This window comes from Stegastes partitus, unplaced genomic scaffold (genome assembly GCF_000690725.1).
Source record: "Stegastes partitus isolate 25-593 unplaced genomic scaffold, Stegastes_partitus-1.0.2 Scaffold1403, whole genome shotgun sequence".
Lineage (NCBI taxonomy): Eukaryota > Metazoa > Chordata > Actinopteri > Pomacentridae > Stegastes > Stegastes partitus.
Genome location: NW_007579134.1, coordinates 160,528 through 184,930, shown reverse-complemented (window position 1 = coordinate 184,930; position 24,403 = coordinate 160,528). Strand labels below are relative to the sequence as shown.

Here is a 24,403-nt window from a genome sequence, read left to right as displayed (position 1 = left end):
TATCGCTGGACGAGTAATTTAAAGGTTGATTTTGATTATTTTATTTATGCAATAGTTTTTTTTATTGTGGAGATAAGTCTACCTTATTTCCTCCTACACAAAATTCAGCTATTTGGTGGCAAAGACCAAAAATATGTTTGGAGAGAAAGTGAGGCCTTTAACCCGGCGGTGGTAGTGTTATCCTCTGGGTTACTGCCAGTGGAACAGGTGCTTTAAGTAAATGGATTCATGACGAATATGGATTGCTTCCACGTTAATCAGGAAAACCTGAAATCGTCAGCCGAAAGGTTGTGTCTTGAACATAGTTGGGTTTTACAACAAGACAGTGACCCAGAACATACATCCGAAGTGGAAGACTAAGTCAGGCTAGAATTAAGGTTTTAGACTGGTCTTTCTAAAGTCCAGACTTAAAACCCCATTAAGAATCTGTGGACTGTGATGAAGACATTAGTCTGTCAGAAAGCCAACAAATTTATTTGAACTGCTTCAACTGTGCCAAGTAAAGTGATCAAAGATCACAATACAATGAGAAGTTTGCCAAAAGCTAATAGTTGAGGTGAAAATGGCCAAGGGACATTCAACCATTAGCAGATTTTGTAATTTTTCCGGAAGACCTGTAATAAATCTATGAAAGAACCAAAATGCATAATTGTTTTTTGTGGTAAAGACATAAGTGTTTTAATGATTCCACCTTAGAAATTTAGGAGCTGTAGGAGTCGTTGGAAAGTCAAGACTATCATGATATGCGTGGTTTTTACAAGTGTATGTAAACTTTTGTCCACAACTGCACAGTGAACCAATAGGTGGCTATTCAGGTCCAGTCCGAGTATGAAAACCCACATTTTAAATACTCCGGGTCATGTTTTTGCCATCTTGCGTCCCGACATCAACACAAACTTAAAATGAACATCAGTCCATGAGTCCAACCTGAGACGCACATTGTATATTATTTAAATTTGACCAGCTGTCCGCGACCCACTCAGAACAGGTCCGCGACCCACCCTTGGGTCGCGACCCACCAGTTGAGAACCCCTGCTTTAGACTGTCTTCACAGAAGCTCTCAATACTGTCATGTGAGTAAGTGTGAATATGAAAGTGCCTGAATATTTCATATGACCACATGTTGTTTCTTATACAGTGATGGGACTTGAGAATTCATTTAGTCTGTTTTCATAGTATTGCTGCAGCACTTTAACTGCCCACGTGGCCAAAGTTTAGCCTCAGCACAAGCCTAAGCCAGCCTTTTACAACAGTCAGTCCTGATGTTTTAAAAATATTTATTGGGAAAATAGGTCAAGTATTTAAGCAGTAATTGAAATGATTTACTTCAGGTAAGGTTTCTGGCAAAGAGGACATCTTGAACTGAACATTCTTGGTTCCCCTTGGAGGTCATTATTTTGCCGGTGTTCCACTCTGAACATTTTCCAGTTGCCATTTGTTTGTAAAGATGTTTGATTATACTATAGGATGTGGAAAGCCAAACTCTCCTGCATGCCGTCATCTCAGCTGGCACTTGACTTTGATAATGCATGAAGCACTGGCATGAAAATGTAGATTTTTTTTTTATGTTTTCCCTTCAACATGTTGTCTTTGCTTTGTTGTTTGAATGTGTTTCTGTGTTTTGTGTTTAGCTTTAATTGTTAAAATAAAATGTGATTGCCCACCGTCTGATAGTAAAGTATGTATTGTTGTTTTTAGATGTATGTTCAGACTGTTTGTGGCAGAGGGGAAGGTTGCTTTGGTGAAGGGGACCTCTTTATTTCTCCACTCTTTGTCCTCTCTTTCCCCCATGTATGTCTCCTACACTTTGGTGCACCACTTCCTACGCCTCCCCCTTCCTCCTGTTTGTCCTCCTCCTGCCCTACTCTTCAGCCAACACGCCTGCCGTCCAAGAGGAGAAGGGGGCTTGCTTCCGTTTGGTCAGCTCAGGGAGGCAGTGTTTGCACCCAGTGTCTGCCCAGCTGAGCAAACAGCTCTGCTGCTGCAGTGTGGGCAAAGCCTGGGGCCCTCGTTGTGACAAATGCCCCCCTCCAGGAACAGGTAAGGCCCCCAGCCATGCCAGACACTTGTCCTGTCTCAACAAGGCCCTGAAGTTACTTTTCTTACTTTTTTGGAGCAAATGTAAAGCCAGACACCAGTCAGCGGTCTTGCAATTAAATTTGGCCTTGCAAATCAGCAAATGTATACATAAAGCTGAGACACTCAGATCTGCCCAGTGGGCCAGAGTCCTGTAGAATCTGCCCCTCCTTCAAGTTAACAAGCCACAAGAATAGACTGAGTACCAATGATCTGACAGGCGAACAACTAAAACATTGCGAGGTCTACTCCCGTCACTGCTCTAGAGACTGTTCATTATAAAACTGTTGAAATGGCCTTTTAATAGTGTAAGCTTGAACTCGTGTCCTTTTCTTTTATCCTGATACTTTCTGTCTGCATGGGTTTCACAGCTTGGCTGAGTAGCTGCTTTTAGAGTTGCTTTTAGATTACATTAGCAAAGTCTTTTGCAGTAGCTGGTATTACGCTTACTCTTACCACTTTCCTGTTTTCTTTATTGAGTTCCACACTATGTCAGTACAGTTTACTGCCAACACTCGCAGGTACTGTAGCTGTATCCCTGTCCTGTGCATTTCAGTTTGTTAAAGGTGTACATACGATGCTGTTTGGAGTCATGCAATGGTTCCTGTGCCTTCAGGTTTTTCACCTCATCATGTTACCAGTGTTTGTGATAACTTGACTGATCAGCATATTGTTTCCAACACAGTATTGAAGAGGTTTGCTGCTTCCTTTTGATGAAAACAAGCCACACTTTGTATTACACATGCCATTTAGTCTTGGAACAATCATAAGGTTTGTCTCTGCCAAAGACTCCACTTGCTAAAAATTGTTGGATGCCTTTCAAGATAGTACCAAGTAGAACCAATTGTTATGCATATTCTTCAGGTCCCTTGTCTTGCCAGTTAAGTAGGTTGGTACAGTGGCTCAGGCAGATATTAGTGTTTAAACTGTAAGGAACAAACAAACAACAAAACACGTTGTCTTTAACATTTTTAGCTGTCATTTTTCAGACAGTTTACTGTTATTTTACACATTTTTCTTGTTTTGTTAAATTACAGATAATAGCTAGTAAAATCACATAAAAAAAATACAAATTTACATTTTAACAGTGAGAAACGGACAATATCAAAAATCTGTATTTTTACAGATAAAAACTTGTTTACAGGCCTTTATTAATTTGTTTACTATTTTACTGTATTTTAAACAGCCAAAAATATCTTTATTTTACAAATATTTGCCATTATTTAAAAGATAAATTATCTGTATTAAGTTTTGAAAAATGGCAAATAGTTGTTTGAGTGTTTTTACAGATTTCTCCTGTTTTATTAAATTACACACCTAAAGGCAGGCCTTCACCTCCCCTATTCTGGCACTCGTGCTGACTCTGCTACATCTGTCTCATTAACAGCCTTTACTATCAGTTAAGATTTGCAGACTGAAGTTACTGTCACTGCTTTCAGTTTTGGTCAGTAACAAAGATGTTCCAGGTCATGTAAGTGAAACCATGTGTTACTGGCCCGTATAAATGATACAATGTGGCAAATGTAGTAATGGTTCAGGTCCCTAATGTTATATCTACTCATTCAAACACACTGGTTAAATAACAGAATGGATGGTGCATCACTGCAGAAATGGCCTCCCAGAGCTGTGGAGCGGTGGGGGTGTCAGCGAGGACAGGGTGTGGTGAGGGTTTGAGGATGTTCTTTTGCATTTTAAATTTGTCAAGACATGATGTGAAGGCATGCCTAAACTAAAGCAGGGCATTAAGTTGCTCTTTAGTAAATAGTTCACATAACATGCAGGTGCTATATGCTGAAACCATTTAGTGTGTTCAGTAAATATTTTATATAGAAAAGGTTGTGTATCAAAAAGCTTGGGAGGTTTCTTTTGTTGTGGAAACAACTCAGAAAGCCCATTTCTTTTAACACCTGTAAAAAGCAGCAACGTTAACTGCAAGGTGGAGTTCTTCTCGTCGCTTAAAGCTAAATACTATTGTTTCATTAAATGATTAGTTAGAACCTAGAGTCTGATTCATAACTCAACTGACTGATGTCATTGGCCAAATGAAAAGTACAAGAATGAAAATTTTAATGAAGGCAAAGCAGTTTGTCACACACACAAGTTTATTCTTAGGTTGTACATTCTCAGGAATCACATAATATTTGAGCTAAGGGACACAGGCTTGAACAAAAGCATCCGTGGAAGGTTTCTGATAGAAGCCAAAAACAGGAACATCTTCAGCATGTAGGTTGATTTTATGTTAGGACACCTCACATATCTCCCATCTACAATTAATATTCAATGTGAATCCTTCTCCATATTTATCTAAGTGAAATGCAAACTCGATGAGTCACGTGTCTTCAATACTCAGGTTATTATTGCCTTTTTTTTTAATCATGTGGGGGTATGGGAAAAAAAATGTTCACAGGCTAAGGGATTTGCATTGCTTATAATAACAAGAGTTGAAGGGTGGAAAAGCTGCAACACGGAGAAGGCACTAATGGAACCAAGCTCATGTGTTCATCTTTGTGTGTTCATCAGAAATATTTTGTTGGAGTGCTTCATATTGCTACTGAAGTAAGATGTGCAAAAGACAGTTTAAACATGACAAGCCAAGCTGTTGCGTAAAATAGAATTGATTGTTTTTCAAATCGTGTTTGTATTTTGTTTCAGATTCATGATTCAATTATGTATTTATTGAAAATGAACATTTCCATGTTTCTGTGAGTGTATCCAGCTGAAAGAAACTGTGTAAACTACAACCTTATAGAACACGTTACTCCAAAGTCTAATGGAAGTACAGTTACAACTAAATTACCAAAATCAGCACATCACTTGTATAATAACAACTTATGTTTTGTGTTGTAATGTAGCTAAATTCAAAGAAATCTGTCCTGGTGGAATGGGCTACACTGTTCTGCCAAATCCTCCGGTCCACAAGCCAGTGAGTGTTTACCAGGAGCCTACTGACCTGTTACTCCCACAACCCCTGCCAACCCCAGAGAGACCAGTGGAGGCTTTTGGGAAACCAGAAGAAACTATACCAGGTGAGTGTTACATTGACTATTACAATTATCAGTTTTTAACACACTGAAGTTGATCTAAGATTGTGGGACAACAGATTAAATAAAGTTACCCAAATATGATTTTCTCCAGTAATCTCTCAAACTCCTTCTGTGTTTCTTCTTACTGAAGAGGATCTAAGAGCCATCACCAACACCCTGCAGACACATAGTTAAGCATTTTCACTATGTGTATCATCAATTTCATGGGCCAACAGAAAGATTGCATCACAGCAACTCGCAGTTACTCTCTCTCTATATTTATCACTCCAAGACACTGGAACTGTTCCATGTGGCATATATATTCTTTGTAATAATCTAAGTTGGACAATTTTATTACTTAAGGGATCTTACTGCAAAAGTTTTGTGTCTTTTGGTCTTCAGTCTAGACTCTGGAACTGACATTCGAACCTTTGTGGCATCAGCAGTGTTAAAACTTAAATATCCTTTAAGGCCAGTTCATAATAAAATTTCAATGTGGCCAACAATAAGCTGCTGACAAAATGATCAAATGCAATGTTCACTGTTTCAAACAGTAACCTTGCAACAGCATTATATACCATCTGAAGCTGAGATGGGATTTTATTTACCACTGTCCACTGAAATACAGTAATTCCAATTTACCTTACAATTCAACAAGGAACTACTGATTCTTAGAAACTTAAGTCTAAGGAAGGCTTTCCCTGAAGGAATATATAAAAATACTACATACAAGATGCGCTGAAGCTCCCTCAAAGCTTCTAGAGCTTCTACTAATGATAGTTGTAATTTAGCTTTTTGCAGCAAAGTCTGTATTCATTTTACTCAGGACCAGTGCAAGGCAAAACTTCACAATCTTTGTATTTTGTTATATTTTCTCTTTACACATCTGGAGTCACCAGACGATAGCAAATGAGGTGCAAAGTACTGGGTTCACCCAGCCTGGATGGAGGACAAGATGTTGGTGGATTTTGCTGTGTGCCAGCATGTTTGACTTGGGACTACAATGATTTTATGTAAAGGACCTCTGAGTTGTTGTTGTGTATGAGCATAACCCAGACGGGTGCCTGTTGCTGTCGGTCACCCTCAAGGCTGTTGTTTAAAGTCATATAAAACAAAAAAAATCCAAAAATAAAAACATGATGTGGACTCGAATTAGGCTGAGTCAGTAATGATAAACTCAATCCCTTAGTGCCACTAAATGGACACAGATTCCATTGATGAGATGTCAGACTGTAAGTGTTTGGAAGAGCGTGGTTCTATGAAACCACCATTTGTACCTGATGTAGAAAATCTTTAAAACTGCTAATTGATCATCAAAAATTGCATTTAATTTTCTGCCAGGCCACAGTGTTGTTGTATTTGAAGTAAATGGAGGCAGGGGAACAAAATATTATGATTTCATTTATGCAGTGCAGAAAGATACTTTTTTAAAGGTTTTTTTTATTGCACAGTTTTTTAATGACCGATGAAGATGTAACACATATCAAACAGTGAAACAAATTTTACTTCCTCTCTTTTGTGAAGTGTAGTATCAATTTATCAGTGTCCCATTGAAAAATGTCCAAAGTTTTGAAAAATACAACTCCAAAATAACATGAGAAAGTCTTATTTATGATCCCTTTTGCGTGTGATTAGGAACCTAGATCTTAAAAGAAACAGCCCTCTTGGGACATTTGTTTGTAGAGCACGAGGATTAAAGTGCTTTGGCTCAGCACACATTTACTTCAAACACAGCTCAGAGAGAGAGAGAGAGAGAGAGAGAGAGAGAAATAAACCTGACTGAGAGAAGGAGAGGAGTTTCAGCCTCTCCTGTTATTATTCAGGACATGCTTGGCAGCCACCAAGGGAGGGAGAAATGTTGCAACATCTTAGCCAAAGCCAGACAGAGTCCAAATTACTGCTAAGCTTCGCTGGAGCAGAGGACTACCGAGTTTTCCAGGCACACAGGACAGGCCTCAAAAAAACAATCTGACAGACATCCACCGCACAAAACTTGTGTAGATTAGTGTTTGGATACCACCAGAAAGTAATGAGGCCCCTGGCAGCCGTACACACTGGCATTCTGGCATAGCAGAAAGAATGTAGTCCGCAATGCTTAGGATCTTTTCACGACACCTAGACCTGTGCATAATTACTGAACATGGTGTTTACTAAAGGTTCTACTTAAAGAAATGTCTAATATGGATATGCAGTGACGGTGTTTCATACATGTACATATTCGCAAGTGTATGTAAACTTTTGTTGAAAACTATAGCCTCCAATCATAAATGACTGTCTTTGCATTTCTTTCGCTGGTTGTGGAGAACCATAGAGATTATTCCTGTGATGAGGCTGACTTCTTATAGCTATATATTGAACTCTAGCCTGCAAACATGCATTTTCAGAACTAGATTTGGACAACATTGTGAAGTGATAAGGTAAACTGTAGCAGTAAAACAGCAAAGTACTTCCTTTGCAAAGTAAGGCAGCAATCCATTTAAAACACTCACCAGCTCTTCACTATACCACAAATCCAAAATCTATTGGTATCAGTGGAGTCTGTAGATTGGTTCACAGAGGTTAAATAAAACATATAAATTGTTTATATAAAACTTGGCTTTCTGGAACCTGAGCTTAATTTGAACTTGAACAGTGAGTCCCTGTTCAAACTTTTGAGGGAATGGGGAAAGTCTAAAACACGTAAAGTTATTTAACTGTTAGCTGTGATGCACCATGTAGTTTTATGTAACACTGTTCTGCTCCAAAAGAGACGAGGTCTGAGCTGTCATCAAATAGCTAGTAGGCTTTGACAGCTATTGTGTCTGACCAGAGCTGATAGTGGATAGCTCATCCAAAAGAGTAGCACACTGCATAGCCAAGATGGTAGCATGATTCCTTTTACAGATGAGGATTTACAGATGATCTTTGCTGTGCCACCTTCTGGTGAACCCATCCCAAACCAGCTTTGGATTGATCCTTCTAACATGTCATGTTCGGGTGTCCAGAGGTTAATATTTCTTCTTCCACTATGCTGTAGCGAATGATTATTGTCTGAGAACAGTGCAAACAAAATGTGCAATTGTTCTGCTCTGGCTGACATGTTCATTAAAATAACACAGGCATTGTGTAGAATAGAATAGAATAGAATAGAATAGAATAGAATAGAATAGAATAGAATAGAATGTTTTTATTGTCATCATACACGAAGTACAACAAAATTAAAAGACAACTCCAGTGGTGCAAAATACAAGTATAGAAGACAAAGTAATTTATTATTGCTAAATCTAACAATCACTGTCCACTGCCCAGCTGCCTAAAATATGACCAAATTTGTGGTTGGATAAATCCATAACAAGTGCAGTTCACCTCAGTGTCCATCTGTTTTAGGTGACAGTACTTTTAAGAAAATCTACATACTCATGAGCCATATGAACTAATTAGCGTCCTTAAAAAGTAACAGAGTGATTCTGACCGAGAACAACAATACACAGTAGAAAAGTCAGACTGTATTCAGACTGTATTCAGACTGTAATCAGAGCTAACTAATGAACATTTCAAGGGATTTTTTTGACAATAGCAAAAATATAAAATTTCCAAATTCTTTGCGCTGAAGATATTCAGCAAACACGTATTCTTTAGATGAAAGACGAGATAGATTTAATGGATTAGACCATAAATCTCCAAACTCTATTCCCATCTGCATTGACGCTGTATATATTATTAGAATCCTTAATTAAAAATTTTGTTTCTTTTTTCCTTTTGGTCAGTAGCAACAACTGCACCAGATCAGGTAGGTTGGGTGGTTTACAGAGTGAACATTTAGAAGCAGTTTGCATGCACAGACTCACTCCTGTCAGCCGCTCAGGAGTTGCAGAATCACCTTTGCATGAAGTCAGCAACTTTGCTGCATGACTTTGGCTGGTCAGCTCTGAGCAGCAAGTCAGTGTTTATACCTTTGATGTGTATATGTACCTCCAGTGACTGAAACCCTTGGCACTGACCCAAATTCAGACAGAAGTCTATGCTGAAGCAGCAGACATTTTCTTGCTTTCTGACTTCCTCACTGAGCTGTTCATTCTTGCTCTGTTAATAAGCTGCAGTCAGTTTCAATGCAAGCTGAATGCTAATCTGCCTCCCAGTACAACACCTACATTGCATGACAGAAGCAGTTTGCAAAACTTAAATGAGTACATTTCAACTGAAACATGTCTACAGTGCTCTGCTGATCTTGTCCCTTTGGTATTATTGTTTGTGTCTTGTTATTGAAGGAGCTGGTAGTGCCTGTGGTTAGCAATAGGCCAGTAGTTGAACCTATCCTGCCCCAGCTATCTCCAGGTGTGTCCACTGTCAAGATGGAGGCTGCCTACCCAGGTGTCTGCTTCACTCCCTTTTAAACTTTGTGGTACGGTGGCCAGTTTTGGACATCTCAGACTCAGCTTGTCAAGCTTACATTGTTCAGACTGCAGGATATTTCTGTCTCATATATTTTGTTTCTGTGTCAGATTAGACAGTTACTGACTCCTACATTTTTGCTGGGACTTGGCCAAGAGACACAATGACAAAACTTTGGTCCCAACCAATCATAGCTAGCCATTTCACACCAACGTGTGATGTCATTGTGAAGGAGCTGTTAGGGTCCAACTAGACACAAGAATAGAAGTAGTGTGTATGATATGGTCTATCCTGTGTTCTTAAACGCAAAAGAAAAAAAACAAAAACAAAATGTGGACCCAGCAGTGGCTTGCACCGAAAGGACAGCATGACTTTATCCTTTAGTCTATCACTCACTTCACCACATTGTTCAGAAGAGAGTGCTCTGTATGGCTGTCTTGGACACATTGTGTCATATTACGTGAGAGAATGTTAGACAATTCTGAGGCTTGTGTTTTTGTTGGAATATGGAGAGGTTGCATCATCTGTGGTCAGCAATAATGCGCTACATGCAATAAACTGATCAGTTGTAAGACCTGACACCATTCATCTTTTGCTTAGGACCTTGTGATGTTGTGTAGTCTGAACCCAACATTAGGCCACCTTGTCAGGCTCAACCATACTCAAGTTCAACTGTAGTTTATTTGTACTGTAATGCTGTAATGTGATGTTGAAATTCTAACATTAGCACAGCATTAAAATTGAAGCAAATAGCAAAAGAACTGTGCTAATATTAAGCTGAAAACCCAACATGTAACGATTCTGCAGAAAATGTTGAAATAGAGCTCAGGCTGCTGAGAAACAGCTGAGTCCTGTGTTGCTGACAAGATGAGTCTGATGTCCTTAAAAGGCCACTGTGCTGCCATCTTTCACACTGGTATTAGAAGGACTTAAAACTATTTGTCACTCCTTTATTGATTCATTTTGTTCTTCCTGTATCGCATCTTGCAGTGTTATTTTAATTTAAGCCAGTTACATTTTCAGAACAGTGCAGCTCCTAGATAATGGAACTGCCAATTGTCTCTTCATTTCTCTTTCCATCTTACTCTTTAGTCCTCATAATTGGATACAAGAGTACAGATTAGCAGATAACATATAAACCACTGACAGGGGAAGAGAAGATTATCTCATAATACAATAACACAATGTCCTGCTGGGATTCCTTTTAGTCAGGATGTGTAGCACCTATGTAAACATTGTTGTAGACCAAGGGCCCAGGGCACTGGCTCTCTTCCATGGCAATGGAGCCCAAGCCGTTTAACCAGCCTCCAAACTCGTTAGATCCCAAACTGATTGAACATCTGCAGCACTCAAACAGATTTGACAGAGGTTCCAACCCACAGGACCCCAAGGTTCCAGTGCCAGACACCACGGGACACGCCTAGAGGTCCCATGTCCATGCCCAATGGGTCAGAGCTGTTTTGGCAGCATTGTATTAAACACTGTTACAATTTTGCTAAACCAAAACAACCCAATGTGTTGGATATCCAACACACAACACAATGTCCAGTTTTGCTGTGCAGTTATGCAGCAGGTACAGAAGATGTGAATGCAATGATTTCAGTGGCCAAAACTTTGTCAGACCACCTAGAATTGTTCAGTTGCTGAACACTGAAAACAGAATAAAGTAATGAAATGTGGACGGTGATATCTTTAATTGTATACTTTAACACTTGATGTTAAAGCTTAAATGCATTTTTTACATGTCCCATTATTCTTTAGATGTTAAACAGACATATCACAACCCTAACCTGGAAGTACCAGGTGTCTCTGAACACACTGTAGCCTTGAATTGCTGGTTTTAATGGCCACGGGTGGTACCCATGACAGTTTTCTCCTATGATACCCCAGCCACTTGGAGTTATAAATTCAGAGTTGTTCTTCTAAGCATTGGTATCATACTAAGATCTTATGCGCATTCTTCTGGCTTTGATTAGTTCTATCTCCTTTCTGACGTCTCGTGTTGTCAGAGAGAATTCCTATGGAACTGTTGGAGAGTGCATGGTTTTATCTCACCAAAGGATAAGAAAGTTGGTCTGTCTGTCTGTCTACAAGACTCAGATACAAAGCAAGATACCACAGTTATTTGCTAGATTGCCACAAGATATGGTATTAATCTTCAAATTATCCACAGATTGTTGTGTAAGGATTTTGATGCTGTCTATATGTTGTTAAGGCAGTTTTGGAGTAACACCAAGCTGCTAGTGTCATTATGTTTTTTGGCTACATACAGCTGGGTGTCATCTACACAACAGTTTTCTACAGTGTGTTGTTGACCAAAAGTTCTCAATTAGAGTGATGGAAATGTTTGAAAATCAACATGCTACTTATATTGAATTAATACAAAATTGTATTTGTAATTAAATGTATGTCTTCTGCTGTGTGTTTTTAAATTAATAGAGGTCATTGAGAGGACCTCTCCTCCTGCGCCAGTGGAAATCCTCCCCTCTAACGCTGGCCAGGACATCGCTCCCACCCAGTCAGCTGGTAAGGCTAAAGCATTCTTCTCTTTTTTATGCTTCCTTTTCTTTATTAGTATAGTTTCTCCTTATCTTCGCTGTTCTGGATTTGTTTGCACGAGCATTTTGTAAATCCGTCACAAAGTTTGTGTGTAAAGTAAGTGATAGTTAATTTCAAATTGGTGCTTCACTAAATCTGGTTGTACCATTGAAACTCAGCCAGTAAAGATGTCAGAAATGTGTAAATAAGTTGCCAGGAAATATTGGTAGCAACAATTATGCAATTGCTGTAGTATCACAAGCTGCAGCTCGGGGCAAACAATATATTAAATTCAACTGCCAATGCTTATATTGACATTATTTAGTTTTATTCATATTTGCATGGAGGGGAAAAATGTGTGTTTTACAGTGAGTTGTAATCATGCAGTTTAAGTAGTTAGTAGCTTCTTGACATTTAAAGTATGTTGATATTTTTGTGAAACTTAATCTTTCTATTTAGCATTTAATAAGCAACATTTTTAGAAGTACAAGTAAATCAACATTACTCTGTTGTTTAGGTACCCACACATCAATTACACTGCCTATAAAAAGTTTTCAACTACCTTTTATTACTTTTCAACATTAAATTATGGTCAGTTTCTGAGGATTTCTATATGTCTTGGTGGCCCCCCTCACTCGCCTCTGTCTAGGACGGTCACTTATGTTTTGAGGATGGCCATATGCCACTTTTCAGACATTCATAGACATGGAATTGTCTTGCATTTAACTCTTGTCTTCTGCTTTCAATAACCTTTTTTTTTTTTGCACAGTTGCTTGAAGTGATTGTTTTGTCTTTGTGGTGTAGTTATAGTCAGGACTACTGATTCACCAGTGATCTGACCTTCCACATACAGGAGTCTTCATACTGTATTCACTATATTCACTGCACTCAGATGATCTCAATTTTGCTAATTGTGTGACCTGTAGCGCCAATTCACTGCACCTGTGTTGAAATAGGTGAGCCACTTTAAAGGGGGTTCATACTTATGCAGTCACTTATTTTACTGTTTATATTTTAAAGTAATTTATATTAATTTGTGGAAATATGTTTTTTACTTTGAAATTAAAGAGTCACTGTACACCTGACAGTTACTGGAAACTTTAATTACAACAAGTTTCTAGTAGAATTACTTTGTGTGTTGTGATCTCCATCTAGCAAACACATACTTTATAACTAGATGAAGTTTGAAAGAACCTGTGCAACCATCTCCAAGTCTCATTGGAGTGATCTATTCTAAATTAGTGAACAAGTGAAACCCAGCTGACAGGTTTCTAACAGACCTTGGTACAAACTCTGTAAACATGTACATGACTGAAAAGACAAATAGAATGAACTTTACTGGGTGATTCAGACTGATTCATACATGAGTATTTTTGTGACGGTAATGTTAATGTGGTGGTGAGTTCCTACAAGCCACTGGCTAAAACTGTCTTAGAAAAGGAATTTACACACAGATGTTGACTTCTGAATTTGTGTTATCCTGTGGGATTTCTCTGTTTCCTCTGCTGTGGGAGTGTTTTTAGCCCTGATATTTTTAGCAGCATGATGCCTTTTAAAGGAAAATCCCAGCCTTTATTTTGTGTAATTTTCCAGTTAGCAGTTTGTGGCATTGTAACAGCCTTTTTAAATGAAGCAGTTTTAAAGTTTTTGGGACAGATATTTCTTCTCTCTTGTTGAACCTTTGGGTAGTTATTATGATAAGCCTCGGTCACAACCAGCCCTACGGGCTCCTATGGCCTTTCTGCGTCCAAATTACGAGCAGAATGGCAGGTGCCACCCAAGTCCATCTTGCAAAATTTCAAGGTCGCATACAGCCTGTAAGCACATTGACATGTCAAAAAAATTCTACGAATTCTCTGCAAACAGCGACACCACAAGTGTAACTTGCTCCCCCCGCAAGGAGTTTGCAAGTGAGATGTGCAATTTTTAAGGCACCATGGGAAGAAAATCTGTCGTCTAAGACGCACGTTACACACAATGAGGGAGCAAGTGCTCCTTGTGTGTTAAGTGTGGCGCACACACTCACAACTCACGAACAAAATCAAACGCACGGCTGTCGCACATCACCCCAAGCCAGGGATATAAAAGGTGTACTCACGGCATATGCTCGCATTTCGCCAGTGATGGTCGATTGAATTATTTCTTCAAACAAAAATGGATATACCATATTAGAATCAGCTTTGGATTGCTTTAAGTAAATCTACCTTTGCAAACAAGAGTTCATTTTAATGTTTGAAGCAGCGGCAGGATTTTCTACGAATTCATGTGAAAAGATTCGAGACGAGAGTCACTTTAGCTCTGACTTCACTGTTTCTGAGCTGAGTGTCCTCTTGTTATCACTTAAGAGTTAGTTAAGTTACTGACTGTAATGTTTTTAAGATTTAATCATTCGTGAATATGTGTAAAAGAATATATGAAAATATGTGTCAGCAGCTCGTACGTGTCTCTGTTGGAGGAGCGGGTCGGTCACTGCTGCTGGCCGGTATCAGCTGGAAGTCAGTACCGGGGCTGACTGTGACACTGCAGGCGAGCTTTTACCGCCAAGTTATCAGGATCTTTGTGTGTGCTACATAAAACATGAAATTCTATTTGTTTTCATCACCATTTGTTATAAAGTTTTAACTTTTATCCTGAAATCAATTTGTATCATCCCAGATCTATTTTTTAGCGCCCTGGGATGACGGGATGTCCTTAAGCTCAAACCCTGTCTGTATGTTAACAGAATTTATCAGACAGCATGTCACCTGATTACCAAAGTGTCTCTATTTTGTTTTTTGTTTTTGTTATTTTATTTTATTTTTTTGAAAATCATACCAAACTGACGTATGCCGTCAGTATGTCATCACAAGTGTGTGAGGCAAGTGTGACCTACTTTCGCTGTGCGTTCCATTCTCTTCATAAGTGGTGAGTGTGTGCCATGTACGCAGGTAGCAAGACAAACTCAAGAAGTGAGCACAGTTTCCACGGCAATCGCACGTTGCAATTAGCGTCCCTGCTTGAATGAACATCTCACGTCGCTCCTGTGACTCACAAGGCAGACTTACACCTTTCTGACGGAGCCCTTGCAAACTTTCCTCTACCTCTATGACCTCTACGGCCTCCACTCACCCAAAATTCACAGAGGACGTATGATCCCTAAAGTCGTGCGTCTGGTTGTGACCGAGGCCTCATAAGGCTGTCACATTGGAATATTTCCAGTTAACAGGTGAGCCGTTGTAGAAGTTAACTGCTAGAATTTCTTGCCTTTCTAATGTTTGAGTGCATCAGTTGTGATGTACTGAGGCAGTGTTGGTATACAGCAAACAGCCCAGTTCACATACTAGAGTATAGTGTGCTATGGAGCAAAACAACAGTTTATGACTTATTCCAAAGAAGAAAACAGAAAATCCAGAGATCCTTTGTCACGGCTGTAAATTTGGTAGGAGACCATTTGACCATTTGAGAAGGTAGCGAACCCAAAACTCTGATCCAAATGGACCATCTGCATTAGGTGAGATAAATCAGGTGTTTATGAAACAACCATTCACGGTCCTTTTGGAGATAACAGGATGTCTCCTATCTTCTAGAAGTACTCATAATGGTTACAGACTCTCATTTCTCAAGATAACCATACCTCTGGAGAATAGTATGTTTCATTATTTACTGTGACCTCCTGACCTTCTTTTCTTCCTAATGCTCAGAACTTTTAATTGAAGAATGAATTAATCTGTTTCAAAATGTAAAATTAAGGAACTATCATCAGGACCAGTATTGAAGAGAACACCTGATTTGTGTAGGATGCACACACGAGTCACAAACACCCCCCTTCTCTCTGTCACCGCCCAAAAGTGAATTCAGTGCAACAGTATGGATTTGCTTTTGCTTCTCCAAGTGGGTCATAAGACTATGGTGATGCTATTGAAGAGAACCAATTTGATTTTCTACTTTTATTGGCTGAGGTGTTGCTTGGGTTGGACCTGTGAACTGTGGGGAAAGCAGATACAATTATTGGTACTCAGACTGGAGGAACAGACATTTATTATATTTGTTTTTATATTTATTAATATTTGAAGCAGCAGTCCTGAGCCTGCATATCCCAAGAGGGAGCCTGACAGGATGTATATGAAACCCAAATAATTTGATAACACAGATTGCACAGTGACAAGTGAACAAGTTAAGCTATCGATTTGGGAGACTGTTTGGGAAATGTGGAGAAATCAAGTAGAATGGCGAAACAGTCTTACTGGTTGTATGCCAAATTAATAAATAAAATATTATTAAATACAAGTTATGAAGGCTATGAATTAGATTCCATTTAGTTCTTTACAGTTCAGCCACTTTGCCTGCAGCCAGTTACTTGAGGCCACTTGGTGGTACACTTTGTAAACTTGTTGTGCTTTTACATTAGGCTGTTAAATTGTGGTACTTTAAAGGTAGGGTGTGCTTCCTTGTAGCTCTTATAGTGTCTTATGGGATCAGTTATTAGCTCTGAAATTGCTGTTGCATTAATGCTCTCTCTTCTGGCCCAGAGGTGGATGAGTGCCAGATCAACCCTTATATTTGTGGCCAGGGGATTTGCTACAACACAGCTGAGAGCTACACCTGCCACTGTGATGAAGGATACCGCCTAGATGACGCCCAAACCACCTGTGTAGGTAAGGAATCTCATGGTCAGAGTTAAGGTCAGAGGTCATCTTTTTCATGTCATTGTCAGCAGGTTGGCCTCAGTAACAACACGTTTTGCATGCAGTGTGTAGACGGAGCAGACCAACATTATTTTACCTGGAGCTTGGAGCAGCTTTTTAGCTCTCACAGCATCAGTGTCCCACAAGAGAGTTGTGTTCAGATACACAAACAGCCCTTGGCTGTGTTCCCAGCTTACAACAAGCGTTTATTCTGCCTGTGACCAGCTTCTCATATACAGTAATGTGTAAATGTTTTAGACACTGTAGATGTTTAAATTCTTATCATCATGCAACATCATCAGGGAGGCGTCTGATCGGTTCCAAATTCATATATTGGCCGGACAAAGAGCCCTGAAGTCCAGGTTGAGTCATAAATGTACAGTAATAAACAAAAGTTTACACATAGTTTTAAAGACCATGCATATCACAGTAGTCTTGAGTTTCAAATGACTCCTTTACCTCTAAATTCTATATGATGGAATCATTGAAACACTTGTGTCTTTGACACCAAAAAACAATCATGCATTTTGGTTCTTAATAAGTTTATTATAGAACTTCTTCAAAATTACAAAATCTGCTGGGTCAAAAACATACATACAGCAACTTAAATGATCAGTTTTGGTGATGTAGAAACCTGTGCTCATCATTTTTTTCATAGTGTCCTTCTTGTGCGTGATTACAATTGACTACAGCTGTTGACTCCTCTGAGCCAATTTAAATAGGTCCCATTTGATACACTCGTTCAACTAAGCCACAACCACTACAGTGGAATAGTCTGAGGAGCTCAGCAAAGGTCTGAAAAAGAAAGTCATTGACTTGAACAAGTCAGGAGAGTCACTTGGAGCCATTTTAAAGGAGCAACAGATTCCAGAATCATCTGTACGAACAATTGTTTGTGAGTATAAAGTGGATGGTACAGTTATGTCACTGCCACAATCAGGAAGAAAACACAATCATCAGCTGCTGAGTGACAATTGGTTGGGATGGGGAAGAGTCAACTAAGAAGCACCAAAAAGCAGGTCTGCAATAAATTAGAAGCTGCTTGAACACAAATGTCCACTGTAGAGTTTTATATCGCCATAGGCTGAGAGGCTGCTGTGCAAGAAGGAAGCACGTCCTCTAAAAGCTTCAGTTTGCTGCTGATCACAATGACAAAGTAAAGGCCTTCTGAAGCAAAGTTCTGTGATCAGGTGAAACAAAACTTAAGCTATTTGGCCACAGTGATTAGAAATATGTTTAGAGGAGGAAAGGTGAGACCTTTAACCTCAAGAAGACCAAACCTACTGTCAAGCATGGTAGTGGAGAGTTATGCGATGGGGGCTGTTTTGCTGCCAGTGGAGCTGGAGCTTTACACAAAATAAATGGAAAATGAAGAAAGAGAATTACCTCCACTTTCTTCAAGAAAACCTAAAATTATCAGCCAGAAGGTTGGGTCTTGGACGCACTGAAGTGTTCCAACAAGACAATGACTCCAAACACATATCAAAAATGGCAAAGAAATCAGGCTAGAATGAAGGTGTTTGACTGGTCTCCCCAAAGTCCTGACTTAAACCCCATCAAAAACTTGTGGACTGTGATGAAGAAACAAGTCTGTGTCAGAAAGCCAGTACATTTTGTTAAATTGCACCAATTCTGTCAAGAGGAGTAATCAAAGATACAACCAGAAACTTGCCAGAACCTTGTGGACGGCTACCAAAAGTGCCTAGTTGAGGTGAAAATGGCTGAGAATGTTAAACTAAATATTAGCATTTCTGTATGTATATTTTTGACCCAGCAGATTTTTTTTCATATTTCGAGATGACCTCTAATAAATCTATGAAAGAACCAAAATGCATGATTGGGTTTCAATTATTCCACAGAGTCCATAGAGTTAAAAGCGTCATTGAAAAATTCAAGACCACCTTGATATACATACATACATTGTTCATGGCTGCATTTATAGTTCATAGCTCATCCTCAACGAAACTTCTCTTTCTTTATTTAACCACTTTAGCAACTGTACAGGTGTTGCTTGTAGTGAGCAAACCCCATGCACTGAACATTTGTGCAGTGTGTTGTAAGTGAGAGCTCAGACTCATAAATGATGTCACAGAGAAGGAACTCCAGTCCCGTCTTTTCTTTTTTTTTTTGTCTCTTCACGTCATTGTTCAGAGTCATACTGCTACGAAATGAGGGAACATGTTCTGCTGAAGTTGAAACATGATTAATTTGCACAGATGCATCTTAACCTCAGTTTGTGTCTCCCATAGAAAATTTTCATCCCTATCTGCAGGGACACTTATCCATCACAAGTGTAAATGTACTCACTAAATGTTATTGCAGCCTATTGCCCATTAGATCTTTTGCATTTGGATTTCAAAAAAAGAAAAACTGATTTGCAAGAACATTGCAACCAGCCTGTTTCCAGTCACTGCAAACTCATAAAAGTGAGTGTTACCACCACATACAATGTGTGTTTGTTCTAAGTTAGCCAGTGTGTCGGGTTGACTAACATTTTATTCTTAAAACGAACTCTCTACCTTGTATAAAACTAATCTAAGTAACACTTTTAGACTGGTTTAACAGAATGCAGCATTTTAAAATGTACTCGTGAAACTGGCTTAAGTGCAACATCAAGCATCGGGACACTATGTATGCTATGCAGAACCACAACTTCTGGCACTAGTCAACACCCGGTCAAACAAAAGCTCTGCATGCTAACAAGTGCATGCTAATAGAATTATAAGTCAGTGGAATTTGGATGAGACCAGCAACCGCACTGTTGCCAGCGTCTGCACCACCTCTTCCCTGCTTCATCGCCCTTATTGGGATATAAATATGAGGCACTCTGTAATTACGTGGTTTCCTGCCATTTCAACGCAGCTCTCCCCACCCACCAAAATGATACTGAATTAGGGCTGTGAGGGCAAACAGGCCTGATGATTATTTCCCCATAGCTGCAATAAAATCTCTTCTCCTCAGCTGTGGAGGATGAGGGAAGCGATTACGACTTCTTTAGAAAGTTTATGTGCATGTGGATTTGCAACCGAGGTATCTATTAATACGATTAATACAAAAACAGGCTCAGAAGTTCTATTTTTTAGACATACTTTGGAATAAAAAAAAAAAAAAAGCATTACACTGTTCTTAAAAAAAGTCCTACGATATATAGTGTTCCCAGACGTGCTGATATTATGTAGAGTTAAAGTACTTAATTTTTAAAGTGTGAAACCACCATTCAATTGTAGCTATGGGTTTTCCCACTGTAATGCATCACACCTGATGATAAAAATAGATTTACAGTACATAGAGTCATAGCAGTCTTAGACATGCTGCTACACTTCATGTAGTGTGATCCTGATATAATGGTTTTCTAAAAACACCAATAGCCAAGATGAGACTATCTTCCAGATGTTACATCCCATATGTAAACTTGCTTGTAAGCGCAGCATTGACATACACCATTAACATTAATAACAAACAGTTACTTATTTGAATATTTAACACATGCATAACAACACCAGTCATGTTTTTCAAGTCCAACACAGTCTTTTATCTCTGTCTTTGTTCTCTACCTGCTCCTGAGGGAAATAATTGGCTCTTTAGATATAATATAGATAGTAGTATTGATTGGGATTTTCTTAGCCCACTTATTCTGGTAACTTATACTTATATAGGTCATCGTGTGGAGGTCAGGGTGGTGCATAAGCATTTCATGCAAGAAACCAAACCGAGTTTATACGCCCAGGAGTAACTTGATTCATGTAAATCCACATGTACGTGCTGAAGTCAGCTATCCTTACAGTCATTCTCCCAGCTTGTACATGTCTGGATTGAACTGTCAAAGTTCACCTGCTGAAACCAACCAATTTGGTCCACTTTGTATTTGTTTCAGTTATTGATTGAGTTAAAATTGAATACATTTAAATAAACATACTGCCACAAATAATGAAGTCTCCTTTGTCGACCTGCTGTGCTGTGACAGCTGCCCTATGTCAGACTTTGGTCATCATGTAAACAAGACAGTGATGCTGTAATGCAGGCATCACCAAATGGCGGACCTCGGTCTGAATCCGGACCGAGTGATGGTTCTGTCTGGACCTGTGACCAATCTCTGATAAATTCATGAGAATAGATTTTCATGAAGCATTTTTTTCCGACAGTCGCGGCTATAGACAGCTAGCACTGCTACTACAGTTAATACGGCAATAGCTCCACTCAGTCCAATCGTTTGGTTACCCTGCATAGCCAGGGCACTGCCACAGCTCACCGCCGCTTCCACTTTGCGCTGCCTATTCAGTAGAGCAGAGAGGAAGAGACAGTGATGACAGCATGGCTTACTCCAAAAAGAAGGAAGGTTAATGAGGAAAACCGCTGCTTTGAAGATGAGTGGACGGAGAAATGTGTGTTCATTCTTCCGTCAGGCAGTTCACAACCAGTGTGCCTCATACACTCAGAAAACGTGGCATTAACTAAAAGTAGCAACATGAAGCACCACTATGAAACAAAACACAGCTCTTTTGAGCAAAGTTATCCCCTGAAGTCTGAGTTTAGGGCAAATTGACAATAAGTATTGTTGAAACCATGAAGATGTGGCCATAGGGGAAGACTATAAGACACAAACTGGACTTCGATTTGGACCTTTTGCTTGGAAGAAATTTTAATAACTGGACCTCGGTGACTTTTAATTGAATACCCCTGCTGTAATGTATGTATACATACTTAAGAAATCTGCATTTCCCAGTAAAAAAAAAATCTAACCTCTACTCTGATGTCAGAAAACTTGTTTCTCATGTGCAGTGTGTTCATTAAATTAATGTAACTGAGAGAGCTGAGTGTAACCAGGTTGCTTAAAGGACTGACTCTCAATGCTCAGTTAGGGAGCTGTTTACAGTGAAGCGTCTACCTGGCCACCAGACAGCAGATAGACAGACAGAGTTTGCAGCCTGCTGGTGAACATAGTGGACCTTTTAGCAGTCAAAGATAGTCATAATAAAAGTGACTATTGGATAATGTTTTATTGTACACACAGTTAAGTTTGGCATTCTTATTGGCACCAAGAACTAGCAATGTAAAACACTGTTTTTGACAATTTGTTGTTGTTGTTGTTGTTGTTGTTTTTTACAGATATTGATGAATGTGAAAGCAGGACAGCGTGTCCTTCTGGTATCTGCTTCAACGTACCAGGGAGTTACAACTGTGGCTCCTGTCCTGATGGCTTCATAGGACAGGGAGGCCAGTGTGAAGGTAGGTTTGACAATCTGTTTATATGAACCTTAGTGTACACTCCTTTAATTCCAAACTGCTCTACCCACCACTGTGCTGAACTATGTCACACTTATGGGCCTTTCACACTAAACGTGACAATAGCACCAATGAAAGCTGTTCATTTAGCGAGCTTGTCCTGTGCAGTGATGATTTGCCACTGCGCTGAACAAAGCGCAGCGCAGCACAAAGTTCATCTATTTGAGCTTGGCAGTGTGCGTGACTTGACACAAGAAATGAAGCTGAGGGAGCTGAAGTTAACCAGCAATGCATTAAATGGATGCAAATTAACAAAGGGAGTGTTTCACACTGTTTGTCTCCCTCTTTCATTTCAAATGCATGTTTATGTATTTTCATGTGGACCTCCTTCCATTATATCCTGATATTGATTTCCACCTGGGCCATTAACAATTACACAGGTTTATTTTGACTCAGTTTAGACTTGGGTTTTTCTGTTTCTTAATTAGAATTCAAATGTAAATTTTGTTTTGTCATTTGATTACGTGGTTAAAATATGTTGTTTTGTCGCTAGCTCAAAATCTCTTGTATGTGTGACTGTGGAGGACTAGAAACAGCAATAGAATACAATTTCATGCAAAAATAAAGTACACTTGCAACAGCCTCCAGTATAAGCTTCTGATGGTATAACTGAAATACTGATAAGAATACATTTTTCTTTGATGGAAACAGATACAGATGGAAGCTTTGCCTTACACTGTTACGATGGCTCTTTTGGCCAAAGTACAGCTAAGCTGTGCACTAACACTCATTGCTGGTGTATTGCTAATATCTGAGCTAGAAGTAGTCTCCAGTCTCTTTGTCTGGACTTTGAACAGATTGTAGAGTTCTGGGAATAGTTAGATTACATCCTACATTCATGGCGCACAGTGTTTAGCCATCAACACATAAAGAAATCAGCTTAGGAAGCACATGCAGAATAAAATACCCCACCAATCAAGCAGTAAAACAACATACCATTCCAAAGAACACACAGTATGGGCCCACATTTTCCTGGAAGTTGTATTATTTCTAGCAGAAACCAAAGGTGTGCCCATCTCTCCTCTTTCAGTAGCTTACTGCTCCTGTATCCCATGTGACATGGGGTTAGCTGTGAGGTTTTGACTGTTCACACACCACGTAAGGCAAGCCAAGCCACAGTGGGGTGGCAGAGAATAGTGGTGGCAGCAAGAGGAAATAATTAGGCCGTGCAACAGAGTCCTTTATAGAAGTTAATAACCCACCTCCCAGATGTTTGCATGACACTGCCAAACTCAGGGAAATGTCACTTCTCCTAGACTNTTGAGTTAAAATTGAATACATTTAAATAAACATACTGCCACAAATAATGAAGTCTCCTTTGTCGACCTGCTGTGCTGTGACAGCTGCACTCTGTCAGACTTTGGTCATCATGTTACAAGACAGTGATACTGTAGTGCAGGCATCACCAAATGGTGAACCTCAGTCTGAATCCGGACCGAGTGATGGTTCTGTCCGGACCTGTGACCAATCTCTGATAAATTCACGAGAATAGATTTTCATGAAGCATTTTTTCCGACAGTCGCGGCTATAGACAGCTAGCGCTGCTACTCCAGTTAATACGACAATAGCTCCACTCAGTCCAATCGTTTGGTTACCCTGCATAGCCAGGGCACTGCCACAGCTCGCCGCCGCTTCCACTTTGCGCTGCCTATTCAGTTGAGCGGAGAGGAAGAGACAGTGATGACAGCATGGCTTACTCCAAAAAGAAGGAAGGTTAATGAGGAAAACCGCTGCTTTGAAGACGAGTGGACGGAGAAATGTGTGTTCATTCTTCCATCAGGCAGTTCACAACCAGTGTGCCTCATATTCTCCGAAAACATGACATTAATTAAAAGTAGCAACGTGAAGCACCACTATGAAACAAAGCACAGCTCTTTTGAGCAAAGTTATCCCCTGAAGTCCGAGCTTAGGGCATGCAAAATAACCGAGCTTCAAGCCCAGTATGACAGATCTATCCGACTCATCATGCACATTTACAGCCCAGCAACGTGAAAACGAAACCTTCTATTTATTGTTTTCTGAGGATGTTGACTTTTTTCTTGTAGTGTAGGCCTTTAGTTCTTTAGGCTGGGACCTCTTCAATTTAAGAGATAAAAGGGTTATTCAGCTCTGTTTGCACTTTTTTAAATGTATTTTATTGTGAGGTTTTTGTTTTCTCTAATCTGAAATAAAGGCCTCATTTTGTTTTGCCTGGGACTACTTATATATATGGTAAAAGAGCTAACTGTGCATTCAGTTAAACATATCCTGCACTGAAAACTGACAATAAGTGTTGTTGAAACCATGAAGATGTGGCCATAGGGGAAGGCTATTAGACACAAACTGGACTTTGATTTGGACCTTTTACTTGAAGGAAATTTTAATAACTGGACCTCGGTGACTTTTAATTGAATACCCCTGCTGTAATGTATGTATACATACTTAAGAAATCTGCATTTCCCAGTAAAA

General features: G+C 39.5%; 1 protein-coding gene across 3 annotated transcripts in view; it reads left to right on the top strand.

Moving 5' to 3' along the window:
• Nucleotides 1-1,631: 1,631 nt before the first annotated feature.
• The window catches only part of ltbp1 (latent transforming growth factor beta binding protein 1), a 50,602-nt gene continuing 27,830 nt past the window's right edge, over nucleotides 1,632-24,403 (top strand). The window contains exons 1-7 of one of the 3 annotated variants that reach the window (XM_008299337.1): nucleotides 1,632-2,040; nucleotides 4,929-5,102; nucleotides 8,849-8,868; nucleotides 9,347-9,449; nucleotides 11,910-11,996; nucleotides 16,517-16,642; nucleotides 21,779-21,898. In XM_008299337.1, the coding sequence (XP_008297559.1) occupies nucleotides 1,794-2,040; nucleotides 4,929-5,102; nucleotides 8,849-8,868; nucleotides 9,347-9,449; nucleotides 11,910-11,996; nucleotides 16,517-16,642; nucleotides 21,779-21,898 (877 nt within the window). In that variant the 5' untranslated portion in view covers nucleotides 1,632-1,793. Of the gene's footprint in view, nucleotides 2,041-4,928; nucleotides 5,103-8,845; nucleotides 8,869-9,346; nucleotides 9,450-11,909; nucleotides 11,997-16,516; nucleotides 16,643-21,778; nucleotides 21,899-24,403 lie in introns of all 3 variants that reach the window. The other 2 variants (XM_008299336.1, XM_008299338.1) reach the window with 2 other exon arrangements.